At 52.5% G+C, this 21,152-nt stretch overlaps 1 protein-coding gene across 11 annotated transcripts in view; it reads right to left on the bottom strand.

Moving 5' to 3' along the window:
• FGFR2 (fibroblast growth factor receptor 2) overlaps window positions 1–21,152 on the bottom strand; it is a 98,586-nt gene that overhangs the window by 63,184 nt on the left and 14,250 nt on the right. For 6 of the 11 annotated variants that reach the window (XM_037059618.1, XM_037059620.1, XM_037059621.1 and 3 more), the window contains exons 3-4: window positions 9,783–10,049; window positions 8,621–8,698 (exon numbers count right to left, since the gene is read on the bottom strand). The exons of 3 other annotated variants lie outside the window; for them this stretch is intronic. In XM_037059618.1, the coding sequence (XP_036915513.1) occupies window positions 8,621–8,698; window positions 9,783–10,049 (345 nt within the window). The remainder of the gene's footprint in view (window positions 1–8,620; window positions 8,699–9,782; window positions 10,050–21,152) is intronic. 2 more of the 11 variants (XM_037059624.1, XM_037059623.1) reach the window with 1 other exon arrangement.

Here is a 21,152-nt window from a genome sequence, read left to right as displayed (position 1 = left end):
GAACCTGCTGTAAAAGGTGGTGCTGGGGCCTCTTCACGAGGGCACGCTGTATGCTCTCTCCCTCCACTAGAGGTGGTGTCCGTGTGACCCACGACAGCAACCTGAGGCAGAACGGGTCACTCACGAATACCAGAGAAAGGCCGAGGAGAGGGAAGGGGCAAGGTAGGGGGAGGGAGAGGGCATGGGGTTGCATTCTGTCCTCGAACCCAGGCACATCTGCAACATGGTAGCCCTCTGGCTTCGAAAGGCGAAGGCCCAAAAGCACAGGTATTCTTCTGCAGGGCTCACCAGGGAGTTCTCGATTCCTCTGCACCACAAGACACCCAGGGCCTGGCACAGACCGAAACAATTCCAATCACCTTTTCGGTTACAAGGTTCTACTTAGGAAAACCCATCCACAGCCACAGCCACGAAAAAGAAACCATTAAGAGGACAAAATAAATAATGCGCTTTGTCGCTACACAAACTGTTACAAATCTGGCCTAGACAGAAAAACCTACTTCAGGTGTCTGCACACGTCATTTGTTTAAGTAAACACAAAAGCCTAGTCACATGAATCAGCTAAATACTAATGTAGCAGTGCTCACAGAGCGGATCGGTTACAGCGGATCCTTTCGAGCATCTTCTCTTTCTTACATAAAAGAAACCAACAGATATGTGCTTACAGCTTATTAGGCGTGATTCTGACGTTCCCTAAAATGTCAAAAAGTGGGATTTAGCAGCAGGTTCTGGGAATGTTGCCCCGGGGCTCTCTCGCCGTGCGGACAATGAGGCTGCAACCCACGCACAGGATCGCCCAGATGCCACGGGCCCGCGCAGACCTGGCAACCAGCACCTCTGTCTTGGCACCTAAGGAAGGACTGCAGGGTGAGGGTGAAAGACTTTTGCTGGAATCTCTGGCAGGGGGCCACTTCACTGGGGCGAAATTTCAATCACCACCACTGCACCTACAAGAGCTGCTCATGCAGAGAGGTCACACAGCTGTGCTGCAGGGATCCAGGGTGGGTGGGGCCCTCGCCTAGTCAAGAACTGTAGAGACACATCACCTACAGGACTATCCCTCATACCCTAAATTTAGCCCTGGCCAGCACAGCTCAGTGGACTGAGCATGGGCCTGCAAATCAAAAGGTCGCTGGTTCAAATCCTAGTCAGGGCACATGCCTGGGTTGCGGGGCAGGTCCCCAGTAGGGCGCGTTCGAGAAGCAACCACATTGATGTTTCTCACCCTCTATTTCTCCCTCTGTTCCCCTAAAAAATAAATAAATAAATCTTAAAACAAAACCAAACAAAACCTGAATTCAAAACAGTCTCTTTCCCTGAATACTCATTAAGTCGTGACCAAGCAGAAAGGGCTGTCAAGCCGCGTCGCCACGTTGCGGAGGTTCCCTGTGTGCATGAGGCCCCACCCCACCTTGGGCAGGTGCTGACGTCACGCAGGCACGATGCGCTTTTTTGACCAGGCCTTTCTCTGAGAGGTCAAGCTCACGGATTTTTAAAAATCGGCACGATGCTGAAGGGAAGGAATGATTTTATCATTTTACAGTGGCTCTTCCTGAGATAAACCAGTGTCACTGGAAGGGGTAGAGAAATCATCACACTGTGGGAATTTTGTGCTTTTGTGTTTCCTTCAGCAGCAGCCTCATATCCTCTGCAAACTCCCCTCCTTCAACACTTCCTGCCATTTCAGCAGCCCGGACATTGGAAACGCCAGGGCTCCCCCAAATACAAGGCAGTGGATGAGAAACAGGGCTACCTGGGGAGGCCTCTCTCATACCGAGGCTGGTGAACAGCATCAGTAACTGAGATCTGGAGAAGGAATTCGTGTAAATCAGTGACCTACAAAGGTGGAGATCACCCTGGCACGTGGAAGGTGCTCGGTACAGATATTTACTCAGCAACTTTATTTAAAAGGAACCTGCAAGCCAAGGCCACATCATGTTGCTGGAAAGAAAGCTATGGCACCCGCTTTGTACACCTTCCCTGGCGTAACCTCAGGGACACATGAGCCATGGGGTAAAGCCAATCTGCAGGGGGCGGGGTGTGATGTCACCCTCCCATGGCAGGAAGATGAACTGTACCCAGAAGATAGGTATGGTCCCCTCTACTCTGGGCCTCTCGGCTCTTCTGACGGAACATGTATCAAAAGAATGATGCTTTTAGCCACCGTAGGCTAAGGATGAGGTTCAAGGAATAGAGCCCGCCAAAATAAATCAACCAACCCAGTCACTGAGGTGGAGTACACCAAGCCACACTCCTCTTCTGAACTGCAACAGTCATGGTGTGTCAGTGCGAGTGAAGGGCCCGACATCAACACAGCACACACCTCCCGAGACACGGCTGGTTAAACAGGAGACGCGCAACCAGCAGGAACTTCACCCGAAGTTCCCTCAATACAGACTTTCTTCGCTACCTCCACCCCACAGGGGCGAGTCACTGCCCCTCCGTGGGGCTGCCTCGGTTCCTTACGTGTAAGTTTTCATCACCAGGCTGTTTCCATTCTGAAAAACATTCCTTCCAATGTTGGCTGGCCAACAAGGGTAGAGCACCTGGAAGGTACGACTGGGGTTGACTGTGGCCTATTGGGTGGGTGGGTGGATGGGCCAGATGGGCAACTGTCAAAGCTTTGGCTACAAAATGAGGCAGATGAACTGAATGTTTGGATAAGGTTCCTCCCAGTTCTAAGGCTCTTTCCAGGTATCCAGATTCTGGGCAGATATTGATTCTGTCAACAAAGGGCAGGATGAGGGGATTTAGTCTGACCCTGCAATTTAAACTTAATGAGAAAACATAGGCCACTGCGCCTGCCCCTACAAAATCCCCTACACATCTGAATACTGACCTCTAAGGTTTATGGTCTCCTCTCTCTCTGAAATCAGAGAGAATCCAGCCCAGCAGTTTAAAGGAAAACATGGACTCATATTACCACTGTACCAAAAGCAACCTCAGTGACCATCTGGCCCAAAGGCTGATGGGATCAATGTCACCTAAAAGGTTAAGTGATTTGATCAAGGTCACCCGGCCAGAGGCCAGGCTGAGGCTAGACCAAGTCTCCAGCTCCCCGAGCAGTGCTCTTTCAACCACTCCAAGCTGCCCCTTGAACTCTCCCATGGTAATTAAGTCAAAAGTTCAAGATTTACGTGAGCTGTGGGCGCTGAGGACTGCCAACTGTATTTTTATTGATGCAAAAATAAAAAAAAAGGAAAAAAAAACAGGCTGTTTCAACTCCTAGATTAAGTCTTACAAACTCCCTAAAGCCCCACTAAGGCCTCTGTCTTAAGTCTATAATTAGGGCCTTTAAAAATATCACTAATCAGGACATTTGAATGCTTTGACCCCTGGGTGGAGGGCTGTCTCAGAGAACATCCCCCCCCTCCTCACAATACACTGCAGTTCATTTGTTTTCGGTTTTTCATTTATAAGAGAAATCTAACAAAATATGGAGATGTGAGTGAGGATGTAATTATGAGGGGGAGTTGCTTTGAGAAATCTCATGAGAACAACTAACTTGCTGACCAGTCAAGCATTCGGTAGGAAAAACATTAAAATGAGCCAGGCAAGTGAAATGGGGGAGTCCTCTGGGACACCAGTTGCCCTGTGGGGGTTTCCAGGACCCGCCTTCAAAAGAAAACCCTCCCCTTGTCATTGATACTATCTGACAGAGCCTCCGCCCAGATCGCCCCCCCCCCCCCCCCCCCCCCCTGCCCAAGGGAGAAAAGCTGTTCACTCAGGACGTACCGGCCAGAACCCCACGACTGGCCCCCAGCTCAAACACCCAAACCCACCTGTGATGAGCTGCTCACTCCATGAAGGAATTCCAAAAAAAAAATGTAAGAAGACTGTGCACTTTGGCTGTGTTTGATTTTAACTCTCGGAAACTTCAACATAACTAAGAAACCAACATTTACCAACTTAGAAGGAATTTCTAACAAGTGAGAATCCCAATCAGAGCAAAGGGGACTATAAACTATTATCAGCAGATTAATCAATGAAAGGAGTTTGAAATCCCAGGCCAAGAACGCCCATTTTCCCTAGCTACTTCCAAGCACTTTTGCCTTTCTCCCAGACACAGGTATGGACATCTGCTACAGGTCTCAACAGGCATGCAACCAAAAGAGGAAATTGCCTCCCCTGGATAGAAAGAACTGCTCCAGCAGCAGGAATCTCGCACAGCTGCGGCGCTACCAACTCCCTCTGGTTAAGAAGCCAACCTGAACTTCCCATCAATCATGATCCTCCCAACAGCTAAGTCTCAAGCTCTTCAGAAACAGAAACTACGATACACCCAAGTCAGGGGTAATAAAAACCCCATTCCCACCAAACGGACATCCATGTCAACTCAAGTACTGCCAGATAACCCACTGAGACACCTAGAACAAGGGCTTGTTCCTGTAAATTATGCTTTCATTTGCTAACGTATAACATCGGAACCTTGTCAACCTGCAACCTGGATGCATTTCGAAATCTGAAATGGCATAGGATTTGAAACAGTGTCTTTCTGTCCGGAGAACGGCTGTGTCACTGAGGGGCCTGTGGGGTGACATCACTTCCTGGCGGCCAGGCCTCTAATGACATCACAGGATTGTTCTGTTCAGGCAAATGTCTAGCACCAGTAAGAAGTGAGGTCACCAGCCAGTCAGCTGCTAAAATATGACCCGAGAATGCATTTCGCACCTGGATGGCAGAACCAGACTTAAGAGAGCAGAGAAAGTTAGGTCAATCAAATCAGCACATGCGGAGGTTTCCAGAGCCCGTGCAGCGGCATGGCGACGGATGCTGCGGGTTAAAACGGGTCTTGGGGGCCGTCCATTTGGAAAACCTCGAGAGAAGACGAAATTAAACGTGCTTTAACGACAGAACACTTCAGAGCTTAGATCATGCTGATGGGGCACTGGAAGTCTCCAAGAGAGGGGTCCCAGCAAGAGGTGGTTTCCAAATCCATGTCAATACAGCTCATTCTGCTGGAGAACTGTTGTGGACCAGCGTATTGCCTTAATGCGGACGACGTTATTAACGAGATCCCTCATTAATGAGACATAGGTGAAGACGGTAGTTCCGCAAAGTCTTTATTCCCCATTTGGGCTGGTCCTCACCGGCCAGCAGCAGCCCACCGGGAAGCCAGTCCTGAAACACCACATGGCAACACACACAAAGAGACAGAACGCAATCCTCAAAGCCGAGCGGCGGGATCTGCTTGTGGAAATGAGGAAACGCGCCATAGGAGCCCATGGGGGGCCTGGGGTTCACGGAATATTGCCAAACACTCCTACTGAAATCAGCTCAGGCCTTGGTGTTAACAGATACCAGTGCCACGGCCAAAATTCAACAAACCTGCTTCCATTTTGGCCATGGTACCACACTTTCTGTCCTCTGTAGAGAATCTGCAAAGAACTCTACCTGGCAGATAAGCTTGCCTTTTGATAGTTAACCACAAAATAAACGGAACCATCACTGAGCATACCAGCAGGGGCAAGAACCAGCAAGAGATTTTCAAGCCCCAAGATACAGGCTTGACATCTACCCACCCAAAAAGAGAAAAAAACAAACTTTAGAAAAGCCCAGCAATGTCACTGTCAACACAGTGTCACCTGAGCATTGTCTATTAATGTCACTGAGGAGGAACTTTCAGACACACAGCAGTGGCATTTCCAGACAATCAGAAGGAATCGAGGTGGACAACAGGCATTTTCCAGGTGGCTGAAAATGCCAAGAATTCGGTGCTTCTACAATTTTCCCTATTAATCAGGTCAAGCATTTGACATTGGAGGTGGCAAAAATCATTTTAATGGCAACATCCCCTTTCCCGCCTTGCCAATTACCCTGGCCATGGCATTCCTCTGTCCCCACAGACCGCAGCTGCTTAATCTCAGCCGCCCCAGGCTGCACCTGTGAATCAGACCAACCTAATCACAGGAACAGATGGCAGAGGCCGAGTAGCCAGCTAAGAACTGCTATCACTTTAAATCACGTCTAATGTTTCACAGGCACCATCCAGAGGCAGCTCCCGACAGCAGTATCTCCCTGGTACAGCTAACACCAGCCCTTAATCACCGCCACTGAGCACCCCTTTCGGAGCAGAGCCGGTGTCATTGGAGAGCTAATTACAAAGGACCCCGGTTGCAAGGCGAAGGCATGGCGAGTCATTCAGTGAGGGCTGGCATTCATTAAGTGGGGCACTCTGCTACCAGGCCCTTCTGCCTGGGCACTGGGCAGTCGGAGCTAACGTTCGGGACGCAGAGCTGCAGGTCCGAGGCAGGTAATCCTTCCGATTCATGAGACAGGCTTCCATGCACTCAGCCTACTTGTTATGTAACCACTACCTTGCTGTTACACGTTATCGCTTCCCAAGCATTGTGTCAGGACATTGATCAGAACTAGCGGCCACAGTACTGGCCAGCAGGACAGCGCAGCTCCCAGGCACGCCAGCACGACCGAGCTGACAGCATCAGACGTCTCCCAGTCAGCAGCGATGATGCCCACGTGTGGGCACCACTGCGGAGCTGCAAACAGCAGTGACGGCCTCCCCACTCCACTCCCATCGCCACCCTGGGCACTGAGCGAGGGGTGCGGTAATGGGACATGGACCAGGCCCACTGAGAACCGCAGCTTTGCCTTTTGCTCACTGATTCATAAATTTCCCTCAATCGAACAGAAATAACTCTTCCCTTCACCCTATCGGGGTGTCGGGGTCCTGCCCCATGCAGGACCTGTGAATGCCACAGTCATTCACTGCCGCCCCTGCCACAGCCAAGGACTAAGAAGCGAGTGATGTCTTCTGATGTACTAGGGCTTTATTATTAAAATATAACAAGCTCATTAGAAGGTAGGTACAAATCATAGTGAAAAACACTTTACTCACCTCATTACCCACTGTTTTATGGGCAACATCGCTAACAGCGCCACTCCTGTTTGGGGCAGATCCAGACATGTGAGGCCCAAAGCCCGGGGTCCTCCCACTTCAGGGCACATCAGACTCACCCCCACGGTTTCTAACTCAGTGGGTCTGGGGTGGGGCCTGAGAAGTTTCATTTCTCCTAAGTTCTCAGGGGTGCGTGCCAGTGAACCAAGCCCCACGCTTTCTCTTGCCAGAAGGTAAAGACTATATAAACCAAAATATTTCCCTTTTTTGACCAAGCTGCTAGGTCCTGGGAGACTCAGGGACAAATCCAATTCCCACTTAAGAAACACGTTACTGCAGGTGTTGGACAAGATTGATTTTTCTCTTCTTTCTCTCAAAAACCCTGAGCCTGTGTTAATAACTAGTTGTCTTTATTATTTAGGCCTTGTTTAAGTTATTTAACTGACTAAAATCCTTTTGAGAAAATGGAGAATATAAATCTAAGCAACAAACATGTGTGGCTAGCACACCACCACTTTGGGACCATTCCAGCCACGTTCCTGGGAAATACAACGAACTCTCTATATCATCTTCTTTATTGAACATACACCCACAAATATTTTTCTGAGCGTTGTCCAGATAGGAACACATCTAATCCTCATAACAACTCATCAGATAAGTATTATTCACATTTTACAGTTGAACTGAGGTACAGATGTTAGAGGACTTGCCCAAGGTCACCCAATTGGGAAGCGGTGGCCGTATTTGAACTCAGGTTCAAATCCAAAGCTGCTGCCAGTTCCGTGCAGCCAGGCTTACCCATCCAGTAAAGCCCTCCTATGTGTCCATGCTTGGTATTAGTCCCCTTAAACAAGCAAACAGCATTCATCGGCCCCCTTTTCCACTGGCCAGGGAAGGCACACTTTCCTTATTTCTGCTCAGCATGCAACAGTATTTTAAAAGCNAGGTCACCCAATTGGGAAGCAGTGGCAGTATTTGAACTCAGGTTCAAATCCAAAGCTGCTGCCAGTTCCGTGCAGCCAGGCTTACCCATCCAGTAAAGCCCTCCTATGTGTCCATGCTTGGTATTAGTCCCCTTAAATAAGCAAACAGCATTCATCGGCCCCCTTTTCCACTGGCTAGGGAAGGCACACTTTCCTTATTTCTGCTCAACATGCAACAGTATTTTAAAAGCCATGGCTTCTCACCCTCAACACCACCCAGGTCATTCTTGGTCGTGGGACCATCCCCTACACCGTGCGTGTTTTAACAACCCCTCTGGCCTCTACCCACAGGAGGCCACTAGCACCCCCACCCCTGTTATGACAATCAAACATGGCCCAATGTCCCCGGGGAAGAATGGCCCAATGTGTCCCAGAGGAGGGAGAAGAAGAAGAACCCCCTTCCACCCGCTGAGTATATCACTGGGGTATGGGTAGCGCCATCGATGGTCGCAGAGAAAATCAGGATGTTATGGTACTCTGCCATGTCCCCAAACAGTGAGAAACCAAAGGGAAAGAGAAAGCTGAGGAAAGGAAGGTCCTAAGTGCATTCACAGGAGAGTGGCTTACTGACACGGTAAGAAAAGACAAACAAACAGTAGCGGAGGGTGCACAGTAACACTGGTTTATTCTCAGAATTGGAAGTCGGGGGAGTAGACACAGCGGAGAAAGGGGAGGGTCGAGGGCGGGGCCTCTCGAAGAGTCGACAGGAAGACAGGTTAGAGGCAGGCCTTCCCACCAAGCTCTCCTCTCGCGGGGACCTTCGGGGACGGCCGTTACTTACTCTTGTTGTTACTGTTCTCACTGACAAAATCCTCGAAGCCATCTGTGTCGTCCTCGTCGTCTCCGGAGGAGATGGCATCTGTATGCAAAAGAACACACCCGTGGTTGTGTGTCTGCCAGGTCAAAGGCTCCCTGCACCACACTCGGTCCTTCGGGGCAGTGGCAACCCGGAAACCCGCACCCGAAGCCTGAGACCGCGTTCAGTTAGGCTGGTCTCTGCGGCTTCAACTCTCTCTCCATGCTGACAGTTGGTCTGTATTCTGACTCTCCATGTTGTTTGCTTCTACACCACGTACACACTCTATAAAGCGGGAGCTACGGAAACTGGGCTTTAAGCTGCAAACGGTACTCAAGTCTCCAGCAAACACACAGGTGAGCACTAGCTAAAAGATTCTTTCCAGTCCTGGCTGGTGTAGCTCAGTGGATTGAGCATGGGCCTGTGAAGCAAAGGGTCGCCGGTTCGATTCCCAGTCAGGGCACCTGCCTGGGTTGCAGACCAGGTCCCCAGGAGGGGACACATGAGAGGCAACCACACACCGATGTTTCTCTCCCACTCTTTCTCCTTCCCTTCCCCTCTCTCTCTAAAAATAAATAAAAATTTTTTTTTTAAAAAAAAGATTCTTTCCAGCAAAACCTTTCAGTGCTCGGGGTCCCCTTCGAGGGAGGAATTAGTCCCGAGAAAAAACTCAGCCCTGTGTAGTCTTCCGACCACTTACCAAGACTGTTTAAACAACACTTCAAACTCGGCCACCAAGAAGGGGGCCTGCGCAGTCCCCCTTACTACATGAAAGAAGAATCCAGGAGAGAAACTCCGTTCTAGTAACAGGAATCTGAAATCTCCAGCACCCAAATGTCAATCCTGTATTCTAAATGCCACAGGTGCGGGTGGCTTGGGGTGGGGCCAGAGAGGCGCTGTTCCTACAGAAAAAGTGTGCTGTCTTAAACGTGTTCTGCACATGAGAATCCCGGCATCTTTAACGACCAGCCTCCCTGGCACACCAGGCCCTGAGGAAGAACTTCAAAAGCAGATCAGTAACAGACTATGAAGCTCTGGGCCTGGCACCCAATGAGCAGATCCCACCAGCATGTCACCTGCCCAGTGAAATTCAACCCAGAAAATGGCTACAGGGGAGAGAGAGCCGAGGGCTCGCAGGCCAACTCACCTGTGACATTCACCATGAAGTAGACAGTCTCACTGTCTACAGTCCTAGCAGCAGTACAAGCATAGAGGCCGGAGTCTCTAGACGTGGCACCTTTTATCTGCAAGTACTCCCCAATAAGCACTGTCCTATTGTTGGGTCCCAAGTGTACCCCATCCTTAGTCCAACTGATCATGGCAGCGTCTCTCAACAGGCAGCGCAACTCTAGAGACTCCCCGGGCGCGGCCACGAAAACTTCCGGTTGGGAGATTTGGTATTTGGTTGGTGGCTCTGTAGAAAGGTGGGAGAGAGAAGACGGAGACAGATGGGAAGGAGGAGAAGGAGAGACCGTCCAACACAGGTCAATAGAGGCCCCCATATTCCCAGGAGAGCAGTTCTTGCTTGCAAACGGCCCCAGCAGGCTGGCCTCTCTCTTCCCCCGAAACCACCGCGACCCCAGGAAGCCAGGAGTGGCCCTCGGGCGGAGAGCTGAGTGTCGGAAACAGGAACCAGAGGAAGCCCCCAGCAGAAGCGGCCCCACTGAGTTACCCCACACCGGAGGGCTTTCACCACAACCCCAGAACCCAGCAGGGAAGGCTACTGTACGAGGAAACTTTTAAGTCAGTTGCCAATCCAAAGCCTGCCTGCAAGGGCCTGCAATGCGATCCTGGAGAAACTCCCTTAGCATGGCATTTTTGACGTGTCAGAACGTGCGCTTTACAAAGTTTTTCATTCAACATGGCTGTGTGACTTGTGTCCATGCACGCACACACGCACTGCCTTACTGTGCTACACTTTGCCTGTAGTCACAAAGCCAGGCTTCTTAAAATGCTTCCAACCCAAAATCAGTGGGCCCTTCCACAAATCCACTGCTGGGTTTTCGAGAGCTCACAGGCTCGGAGTGGAGCGTTGCTGGGCTGAGCTGGTGGGGGGGGCAAGCAATTTTCTTTAACGCGATAAAAGCCTAGAGCCCGTAACACCAGAAACAAAATGTAAAATGCCCCAGACGGCAGGGAGGCGGTCTCCACGGTACATAAACAGACCCCGAAGCAAATCCACCGAGAGCACTGCACGCCGACCACCGCCCCGCCACCCCTGCCCACCTCCACCACACACCCCAGGTTCCAACCCCCTCAGGCCTCTGTCCTGTAGGGCTACTGCTCCCTTCCTTGCCTCCCTGCTAAGCCCACTGCATCCTCCAAAACCCAAACCCCTCAGTCCCCCATCCTGGGTGAGGCTTGCCACTGTCGCCGGTCGCCCTGACCCAGAGGGAAGTGGACCACTACCTTCCCGTCTCTGAGGAGCAACCAAGACCCAGGAGGGAGGGAGGGCTCAGGACTAGAGGCCATCTTTGCACCCCGCCCTGCTCCTCCCTCCCCAGGGCCATCCCTGGGGGAAACAAGGAAGGTGGCTTGTGTTGAACCTAACCCCAGTCCACAGGTCCACAGGTCCGCAGGGCTGGATGGCATTGTGCACCCTCCGTGCGCAGACAGAAGGGACCACGAATCTTCAAGGGGAACAGCCAGAGCTGCTGGCTGGGACCCACGGGGTCTGTGAATCGACTGGTTCTCAGTCCCCCAGGTGAGAACTGTGGGTGGTGCCTGAAGTCCCAGGTCTGGAAAACACAAAGGCTTCCTGGCTCTGGGAGGGCTCCACACCTGGACAACATCACAGTTGTCTGTCCTTTGAGTGTGGTCCACACAAACCTCCCAAACAGGAGAGAAACGAAGCCACTTCACACTTCAGCCCCACGGTTGCAGGGACAGGGAGGGCTGCACACAGCTGGTGCCAGCGTCACTCCTGACCACGGCCACCCCCAGCCAACACGGCACGGCCAGGGCCCCTAAGAGAGCACCTCCAAAGGCATACACCCCAAGAAGGGCCAGGTGTGGAGCAGAATGTGAACATAAAACAGCAGCCTCAACGAAAGGACGAAAACAGAAGTCAAATTTAACATGGACCCGCGTGCCCCCAAACAAGGGCAGAAAGCCCGAGAGACAGGCTGGTTAAGTTTCAGGTTTGCTTTTTCTCACTCAACGATTATTTACTGAACACCTACTACGAGCCACACTTTATTCTGGGTGCTCAGGCAGCAACAAGGAACAAAAATAGCCCGGGCACTTAACAGTCCCTGCAATTAAAGCTGAGGAACTTTAATTCTGGTGGGGGGAGGGGAGCAGACATAAATATAAAATCTGCAAAACGTAGAAGGTAGTGAGGTGGTCGTACAAGTGTGAGGTGGAATACAGCAGGACAGCAGCGCCCCCGGAGAAGGCAGGGGAGGGCTCTTTCCAGAAGCGGAGCTGGCAAACCTCCCCGCCTCCTCTCCCCGCCCCGACCCAACGGGCGCACAGCCACACTCATTCGCTTCCCTAATGAAAAGTGTCTGTGGTCATGGTGCCGGCTGCTGTTGCTTTACAGAGGCAGAATTGAGCATTTGCTCACAAAGGCCTCAAATATGTAAGGTCCTGCCCTTTTCAGAAAGTTTGCCACCTTCCCCACTGGATGGTCATGGAAGGCTTCGCCAAAGAGAAGTGAGGGGCAAAGTGTCCTTGGAAAGATGTTGCTGGGAACTCAGCTGGAAGGTCCTCAGGCCACCAGCCCCGAGGCTGTTTATATCCTGATGCAATCGAACTCAGTGACTAATAGATATCTTTTCAAACTCGATACTGGGCAGGAAAGGGAAAGGAAAAGAAAAATGGAGACAAAGGGCAGGAGATAGAGGAAGCGATGGGGAATGACCCCAACTCTCAGACCGTCTCCCAGCAACCCTGAGTCACAGATTCATACAATGTCAGAAGTGACAAGGCCCCAAAGGCCACCTGGCCCAACCCTTTCAATAGCTGGTTCAAGCAAAGATCAGATGTCATTTGGGTCCCCCGTATCCAACAACTAATTACAGAAAAGCACCCACAATGTCAGAATGAATTTACAATAATTAGCCTGGGTCATAAAAAAGTATTTATTACAACTACATCATGGGATTACAAGTCATGGAGAACGTGATGGAATTGCTTTCCTCTGAGTCAGAATTGGTCATCAAGCCACTGCTGAGCAGGGAAGCAACACACACGGCAACACTTCCCTCCCTTACGGGAGAGACAGGGAGCCGAGTGACAGGGAGCCGCGCCACCAACCTGCCTTGGTCCCAGCCTTGGAGAAAGAGAAGCCTCGTCCTCATGTCATGGAGAAGGCACAGGAGTGTGCTAAGACTGTTTAAAAGGTAGAAGAGAAGCAAGACACTTGAAATCACAGTGCAGAAAAATCTCTCCCAATGAAGGTGGAGTTGTGATTTCTCTGATTTTAAAGAAAAACATTTGACTGAGAATCCTTCCATTCACCTGAAACAGGTAAACCACCAAGTCTCACTGGAACCAGTGAGCCTAAGATGCTGAGCCAGCATCGCCAAGAGGACACCAGCTCCTACAGACTGAAGAAGGAGGGCAGGGACCACGTCTTTTTTTTTTAATTTAAAGACTTTATTTTATTTATTTTTAGAGAGAGGAGAAGGGAAGGAGGAAGAGAGGAGGGAAACATCAATCAGCTGCCTCTCACACACTCCAGCTAGGCAGCTGGCCTGCCCCCCAGACATGTGCCCTGACTGGGAATCGAACCAGCGACCTTTTGGTTTTCAGGCCAGCGCTCAATCCACTGAGCCACACCGGTCAGGGTTGGGACCACATCTTGTAAGAACCCAACTAGCCAACCAACACAAACTTGATCTTCCAAACTAGAACTCACTGGGCCCAGGAGAGTCACTATCACTGTCCTTCCAGGCTGAAGACGCTCACCATGACCTTGAGCGCCACTCCTTCCAGAGGACAACCAGGAAATACTTGGATTTGTCCACCCACAGACACAATTTTCCTGGTGGGCTCCCATCTCAATGGCCCGATAAGCTGACTCCATGTACTAAAAGTGGTTTTTATTTCCAGTAACACCAGGTCAAAGCTGTTACCTAGTTCTCCAATTAGAAAAATAAACTTCAAGGAGAGTAAATAATTCCCCAAAACACATGAGTAAGAGAACGATGTTCCTTGGCAAAACTGAGCCAGTAACTGCTATTCAGAATGCACACGCTCTCCCCTCGCCTAAGTGGCCGATTCACAAAAGGCTTATCTGGGGGTCTGTGGTGTCCTTGGTGAACCCAGCAGAAAGAACCTGGCAGAAACACCATGCCTCTCAGGAGGACTTCAAGGGCGTCTTGGGGGGAAGATAGCCATTGAAAGCAACAGGAAAGAGGGGAAGGGAGAAGAGAAGGAAGACACAGAGTGCGGAAGGGTGAGTGGGGTGCACGAGGGGAGGAGCAGCACGCCACCACGGTCCCCTCCCACGCCAGCCAACCTGCAGGTTCCTGCCTCAAAGACAACGCACAGTGCCAAGAACACAGGCATGGCCCGGAACCCGAACAGCTCAGGGGAGGTCGTTTTGTCCCTGCCCACTCCCAGGGTGGCCACTCAAAGCTCTGGTTTCTCTTCCACACCTGAATCCTTCAGGTGGCGTCCCTGCCCACTCCCGGCCTATGCAGCGGATTTCCCTGCCGCGGCGCCAAGATGAAGTGCCAGCCGCCTCTGACATCAGCAGCGCAGCGTCTGCCTGACCCAGCAGCCTCCCTGACTTCGCCGGCCTCCCACCTACTCAGGCCAACACCTCGCCTCCCCTCCCCTGCACCGAGGGGCCCCGCCTACTGTGTAAAAGATGACAGTGGACACACCGCGAAGTGCTCCCTGGGAGACTTAAATAAGGCCTTGTACAGCGTCATTAACATTTCCTGGATTTACTTTTTTTCTGGGGCCAGGGCATACTTTGAACCTTTCCAACACAAGGGGAGCGGAGAGAAACTCCCAAGGAACACACCTTCTGACAACTCCCTCAGCCCTTCTTGCAGGAAGACGGAAGATTCCAGAAGCCACTTTGCTGCCAGCAAATGCTCTTTCCAAGGCTTTCCACAGACAGAAAACGTGCTCCTGCGTATCTTCCCTGCTATGAGTTGAAATTTGAAAAAAAGAAAGCCGGCACACACACAAACACACACACACACACACACAGCAGGTTTGGACATGTCTCTGTCACTGTTACCTAAAATGGCTGGACCAACAAGTCCCTTCGGGGATCAGGGTAGAAGAGGTCATGACCTCATGTCTTGGAGTGATGTCACACTGATGTCACGAGCTACAGGCTGCTTGAATTTCCCTCTGTGTGAATAAACACAGGGAAACAAATTCTCGCTGTGTGTGAGAGTAGAACTCTCGTGACATCCAGAAGGCGGTGGCTTGCTCAGCTCCATCGCACACACCCAGATGAGTGTGAGTGTCCCCCCCGGTGCCACCCCGAGACAACTGCAGCACTGCAGAGAGTGCTGGGGCGGTAAGCTACTTCAGGTAACACTTTATGTTGCCAAGCCGGTGATACAGTACTTCACACTGTCACTTTTTATAATGTTTGCCCATAAACTTTTCCCGTGTGGTTTTTGAAATGGCGCCCAAACGCAAACAGAGAACAGATGGGAAACCAGCATCCGGCCCGTCCAATCGTTTCGTGGGGAGTGGACGACAGATTTAAACTGTTAGGGAGAAAAGGCAGTTTGTGCCGGTGGGACAACTCTCCGCACCAGATCTCACAAGTTAAGCCTTTTCTGGGGTTTCCTCGGGACAGTGTCTTTTCAAATGCCAAGGGTAATCACAGCTAAAAAACAGGGACCCTGTCTTCAAGGCTGGGCTGGGGTCACCCCCAGAATGCATCCCTGGAGGTACCTCCCTCTCAGAAAGTTGGGGGTGTTCAAGCCCTCAACACATTCCTGCAGAAAGCGGTAGAAATCCAGAAACAGATCCCTAGTGGGGGCTGGGGGGTGGGGGTTGGGAGAAGGCGAGACGCCAGGCAGGTGAGGTGCAGCAGGGCCCATCCTGGCGGGGGCGTGGGCTGCGGGGCGAGCCCGGGGCTCTTGGCACGGCGCAGGGCTCCCACGGGACTCGAGCTGAGCATTGCGGGCAGGGGCCACAAGGCAGCCTCGGATTCCCGGCCCCCCTCCCCCCGCACCGATCTTCTGCTGCCGGGTGCAAGAGAAGTAAATGGCACCACTATGAGGCTGCCCACGTCCTGATAGAAGAAACACAGAATGAAGCTGCCAATGTCACGGCAATGTCACAGTGTGTGAAACCCGTGGCAAGGAAGTGGCAGTGATCCTGCCAGCTCCGGGGAACCTGGACAGACCCTCCTGGTCTTCAAGGTGGCCTGCAGTGGCCATGCCAAATCCTGGTAAGAATTTTTCAACTGGCCGGCACCCAATTTTCTGTCCATGGGAGTGGAATACAGACCTCTCATGCACCTGGCACCTCTGGAATCGAGGGAGTCTGGACAGACAGACAGACAACCAGCATTGCAGCAGCTTGTCAATGTCTTACAGCGTAGGGGCTTTGGGAAGAGAGGAACCCCCACATTTCACTGGCACATTTTGGCCTAGCTGGTATCAAAACTTACCAACAGAAAGAGAGAAAGCTACAGAGGTCCCCACAATCAAGTCGGAAGGGACAGCCCTCGCGTGCCCTAGCTCAGGGGCTCCGCAGACACGCGGGCAATGACGACGGCAACGGAGCTGGCGACTGCAGATCAGGCAGCCTCAAAGTGCCCCCTCTACAAGAACCGACTTTCGGGAGGGAAAAACCCTCACATCAGACGGAGGCCTTATAAGGCACAGGTACTACTTGTTCCTCCTACGTTGCACAATAGAAAAGATGAAAGGTCTCTACTTCCAGAAACACTGCTGGCAGGAGGACGACGACCAGAGAGCGTGGGAGCCGGGGCACGCAGGTCGGCAAGCGGGCTGAGGGGCTGCACTCTCGCTCCCCAGCCCAGCGCCAGGGCGCCTCGTGGACACATGTCAGGACTTAAAGCCCCCCTCGCCAGGATCACAGGACCGCAACTGCCACTGACGGCCACCTCTGCCACGGTAGCCTGACCGTTCCAGAAACTCTCAACCAGCTCACATTCCTGATGATCGGGTGGAATAATGGCTAATGCTTCCAATATGGTAACCATCACAAATTATATATTTAGGCACACCCATCATATAATTTAGGGCTGTCTTTGAGAAACAGGGCAAGCAGCTCCTCAGGCTCGAAAAGAGAAAACAAAAATGTGGAAATATTGCAGTGCTGAAGAACACCCTCGTCTGGGAGGGTGCCACCCAACAGCGAGGCCCTGTTTGGTCAGCAGTCCGCTCCCTGAGTCTGACAGTTTCAGTTGTTAGTTTCTACGTTCTCCAAAAGCCAACTGGGCGGGGGGGGGGGGGGGGCAGAGAGAGGGGGTAGAGAGAGGGGGAGGAGGAGAGAGAGAACAGGAGGGCAGGTGCTCTCCCTGGTCCCAACACTTGCATCAAACTCTCATACTCACAAGAGCAAAATCCCCACGGGACCACCAGGACTCAGGCAGCGAGTGTCAGCTGCACAAACCCCTTGAAGCTCCTCACTTCGCTTGACCGAGAACTTCAAAACGGAGCCCTTTGTTTGGTCACAAAGCATTTCCCAAAGAGATGGGCCGTGGGATGACCCAGTGCCCAGGACGCAGAATGTGGCGCTGAAAGTTACATGAGAGGGGCCCACACCCCAACGTCCCGTGCGAAATGAGGGCCTAGCTGCCTGGCCACCTGGCCCTCCAGCCCCCGAGCCTCCGGCCTTCTACAAACACACTCTCCAGACAGGGTGGAGGAAGCTGGCAGCTGTTAGGATCTTCAGGGCGTCCTAGGGCACAATGACCTAGGGGACACCTCCTTGTCCAAAAGCCGGCCCTGCCAACCTACAGGGGCCCCTGGGAATCTCTTTTGGTCCCCAAGCAGGAAGGGAATTGGGGGGCGGGGTTTGGAACTCCCAAGGAGTCCAAGGCAGGAAGAGGATATGCCTTGACCTTTATCAACATAGTCTTCAAGGTCAAGGGTGGCCTTGCAGAGGTGACTGAACACAGGTGATCTCCGGTTCTGAAAACCTGACCCTCTACCCTCAGGAACATCCGCGCCCCGTGAGCTCAGATGACAGCACCCTGCACCGCGCAGACTGTGGTAAGCCACCTGTCTGAGAAGCTCCTTCGATTCCCACAGCTGTTCCAAGTCCTCCGTGGACACTGGGGCGTTAGGGATTCAGGCTCACTTCGGTCCCCTCCCCGCTGACCCTTCCGAAAAGGCCAGGACAGGCTGGGATGTCAGAAGCACACACTTAGACCCGAGTCCCAAAGGTGCCACGTACAAATCGTGTGACCTGGGACAAGCCCCTTGACCTTCTAACCATGTCCCGGCTCTTCACCTGCAAGCCAGGGACCGTAATAAACGAGACTGCTCATGGAAGGCACCCAGCACATGGGTCAGCCAATGGGAAGCCTCCTGTCCTCAGCTGCAGCAGGCTTGGCACAGAGAAAGCAAAGGCGCCCGGCAAGGCCTTCTCAACGTGGAAAGATGGGGGTATCAGGCAAGAAGAACCTTCTGTTCCAGTTCTAGAGCCTCACCACGGAGGTTAGTACTTAACTGCCTGGTGTCGTTCTGTTTTCTGCGTGAGGCGTGTGTGCACCACAAACAGGAGCGAGTCACAGAGGTCTTGCTGCCTTTCTGGGAACCTCCTTGCCTGTCCTTATCTGTGCACAGGCACAGAACTCCACCCCGGCTCTTCCAGTCCTTTCCCTACACGCTGCTCTCCTCCTCCACCCCTGCAACCTCCCTACCCTCACCTTGTCAATGCCTCTCAAGCCCCTGCTTGCAGGTTCATATTTCTACCTGCCCAAGGGAATGTATCACCTGGATGTCTGCAGAGAGTTTTATCCAAAACAAGCAAGAGACCTTCAACCTCCTCCCTCCCTCCTCCTCCTCTGGCCTCTTGCTGGAGTCAGCACAAAATACCCACCCAAGCCACCCGGCAGCTCTCATGCCCTTCTCCCTCTTGCCTACCATCCCATCGGTCCCCACATCCCGGCCCTGATTGATTCTACCTCTGAAACAGCTCTCAAAAGCAAGCAAGGGCAGGGTCTACTATCTACTCCAGACCTCCACCATCTCGCCAAATGACTTCCACGAGCCCCTAGCCCATCATCACTCATGGTCCACCCCGCGGGTTCACGATGGACCACCAGAGTGGTCCACCATTCACTTCTGGAAAGTGAATCTAACCTCCACTTTTAAAAAAAAGGTAAGAAGGGAAAAGGGCGCAGACCCCTCCACGTGCGGGCAGGGTGAAACCCAGGAGCATCTCCCACACTAAGGCCTCAGATGCTACTGGCCCCAGATCCGCCCCCACCCTCTCCTCCCTCACACTCGGGTCTGCCTGCCCACACGAGCACTGCTCCCTCTCCCTGCACCCCCTGTTCCGATACCCCCTGCCTGGCAGGCTCCTATTCAGCATTCGAAGCCCAGCTCAGATACCGCCTCCCCTGTGAAACTTCCCGATTCCCATCTCGAAGACGCCTTGGCCGCTGCCCCTCCACCCAGTACACACACGACCAAATCCGGTCTTCTTCCCTCACCCACCTATTGATTCCAAATGAGGGCTTCCTAAGGGGGCAGGGGGGAGGGGGGAGGGGATCAGGGCAGCGCTCTCAGACTTTATTTTGCATGAAGACCACCTGGACAGTTTGGTAACACAGCTTCCTGGCGCCACTTCTGAAGTTTCTGGGTCGGCAGGGGTGAGGTGGGGTCCGGGATGCTGGAGTTTTCACAAGTCCCCAGATAATGCTGACGGCACTGTTTCAAAGGCCACAGTGCATGGCGGTCAGCGGCAGCAGCCAAGGGCAGGAGTCTGATGAACTCCATCAGCCCGGGCGGCCCCTTTCAACATCTTTGAACCTCAGAGTCCTGGTTTACAGGACAAGGAAACACGGACAGACAAGCCTACTGCCAGTCAAGGTCACCACAAGGATGAACCCACAGGCTCCCAGGGAAGGCCTTCGTCAACCTTCCAGTGGGAGGCACATCTGGGAGGAAGTGCCCCGCACTTCAGCCAGAGTCCCCTGCCGCCTGCAGCTCAGCTCGGGCCAGGGCAGGCCTGGGCCCCTGTACGAGGGCTTGGATTAACACTAACTGATTGGAGGACTTGTTTCCCAACCACATGGGAACCTCAATTTGCATTCCTCTGACTTTAAAACAGGGTTTTATCTCAAATGAACAAACCTGTCACATCAAATATATGTATATTACCTAAGCAGAGATTTCTGGAATGTTCCCAAATAGAACTAAACATCCAAGGACCTTGTGAGACTCGCCATTATCGACACCCATGTACAGCACCTGTTCGATTACTTTACCAAGGGAAAAGGCCTGTGGCTTGTTAAATACCATCTACTATTCACCCCACCAACAAACCTGATAGTATTTGTGTGGGGGGCACGTTAACCCCCCCAGAGTTCCCCTGAGAACAGGATCCCAGCAGGGCTCAGGGGTGACCTCTCACAGCCCCACAGCAAGCAGGGAATAAATAACCCTGAGCCCCGAACCCCAGAGGGCGGGTGGACAAGGGGGCTCACACAGCCTACAAGCTTCAGGACCTGGTTTCCAGCATGTGGGGCGCTCAGCCTGCTGTCCGGGTGGCGTGCCCCAAACTGGCAACGTGACCACATTCCAGAAGCAAGTTCTCAGGGACCTTTCCACACTCAGTGTCACCTGTGGCTCCTAGAAGTCGCTGCTGGGACCAGCTCACCCCCCAGTACTGACATAAATAGCACTGGCCAGTTGCTCAACGCCAAGGCTGCAGGTTCAGTCTCCCACGAGGGCACATTCAAGAATCAACCAATGAGTGCATAAATAAAGTAGAACAAGAAATCAATATCCATTGGTCTCTCCCTCCAGCTTCCTCATTCTCTCTCTCTAAAGTTAATAAATAAACAAACAGTCCATCAGTGATGTGTACTCGGTGGATACATTTGCCCTGTACCCCCTCAAAGGTCAGACCGACGTCCAAATCCTATTGAACATTTTCCCCAACCCATGGAACAGCCCCTCCTCAGTAAGAATTTTCTGAATACATGAATACTTTTAGAGTAACCCCAGGGACAAAAGAAAAGGGGAGGGGGGTTAGAGTTACGCCAGGAGGGCAAGGCTGCCTCCTGCTTTTTCATCTGGGGAACTTTGGGGCACATTGTTCAGCGCGTTTACTGAAAGGGCTCAGCCTTTCTCCTCTCAGCAGGACCTCGGACCAACCCTCACTCAGAGCCGGCAGATGTGCCCGGGACAGGGACAGGCCCCACAGCCCGAAGCCGCATCGCAGCCATTTGCAAATGAAGGGACAGCATCTGGATGCTGAGGAACAGATGGCCCTCTTCGTGTGAATGGGTTTGATCCGGCAGCTCGGCGAGTGTGGGCCTGGCCGCGTGCTCAGCCTGTCGGTGCAGACGCGTGGCCTGAGGGGGCTCTACCGAGCTGTCGGA

This window comes from Sturnira hondurensis, unplaced genomic scaffold (genome assembly GCF_014824575.4).
Source record: "Sturnira hondurensis isolate 20B ecotype Veracruz unplaced genomic scaffold, ASM1482457v3 Scaffold0011253, whole genome shotgun sequence".
NCBI classification, from domain to species: domain Eukaryota; kingdom Metazoa; phylum Chordata; class Mammalia; order Chiroptera; family Phyllostomidae; genus Sturnira; species Sturnira hondurensis.
This window is presented reverse-complemented; position numbering and strand designations above follow the sequence as displayed.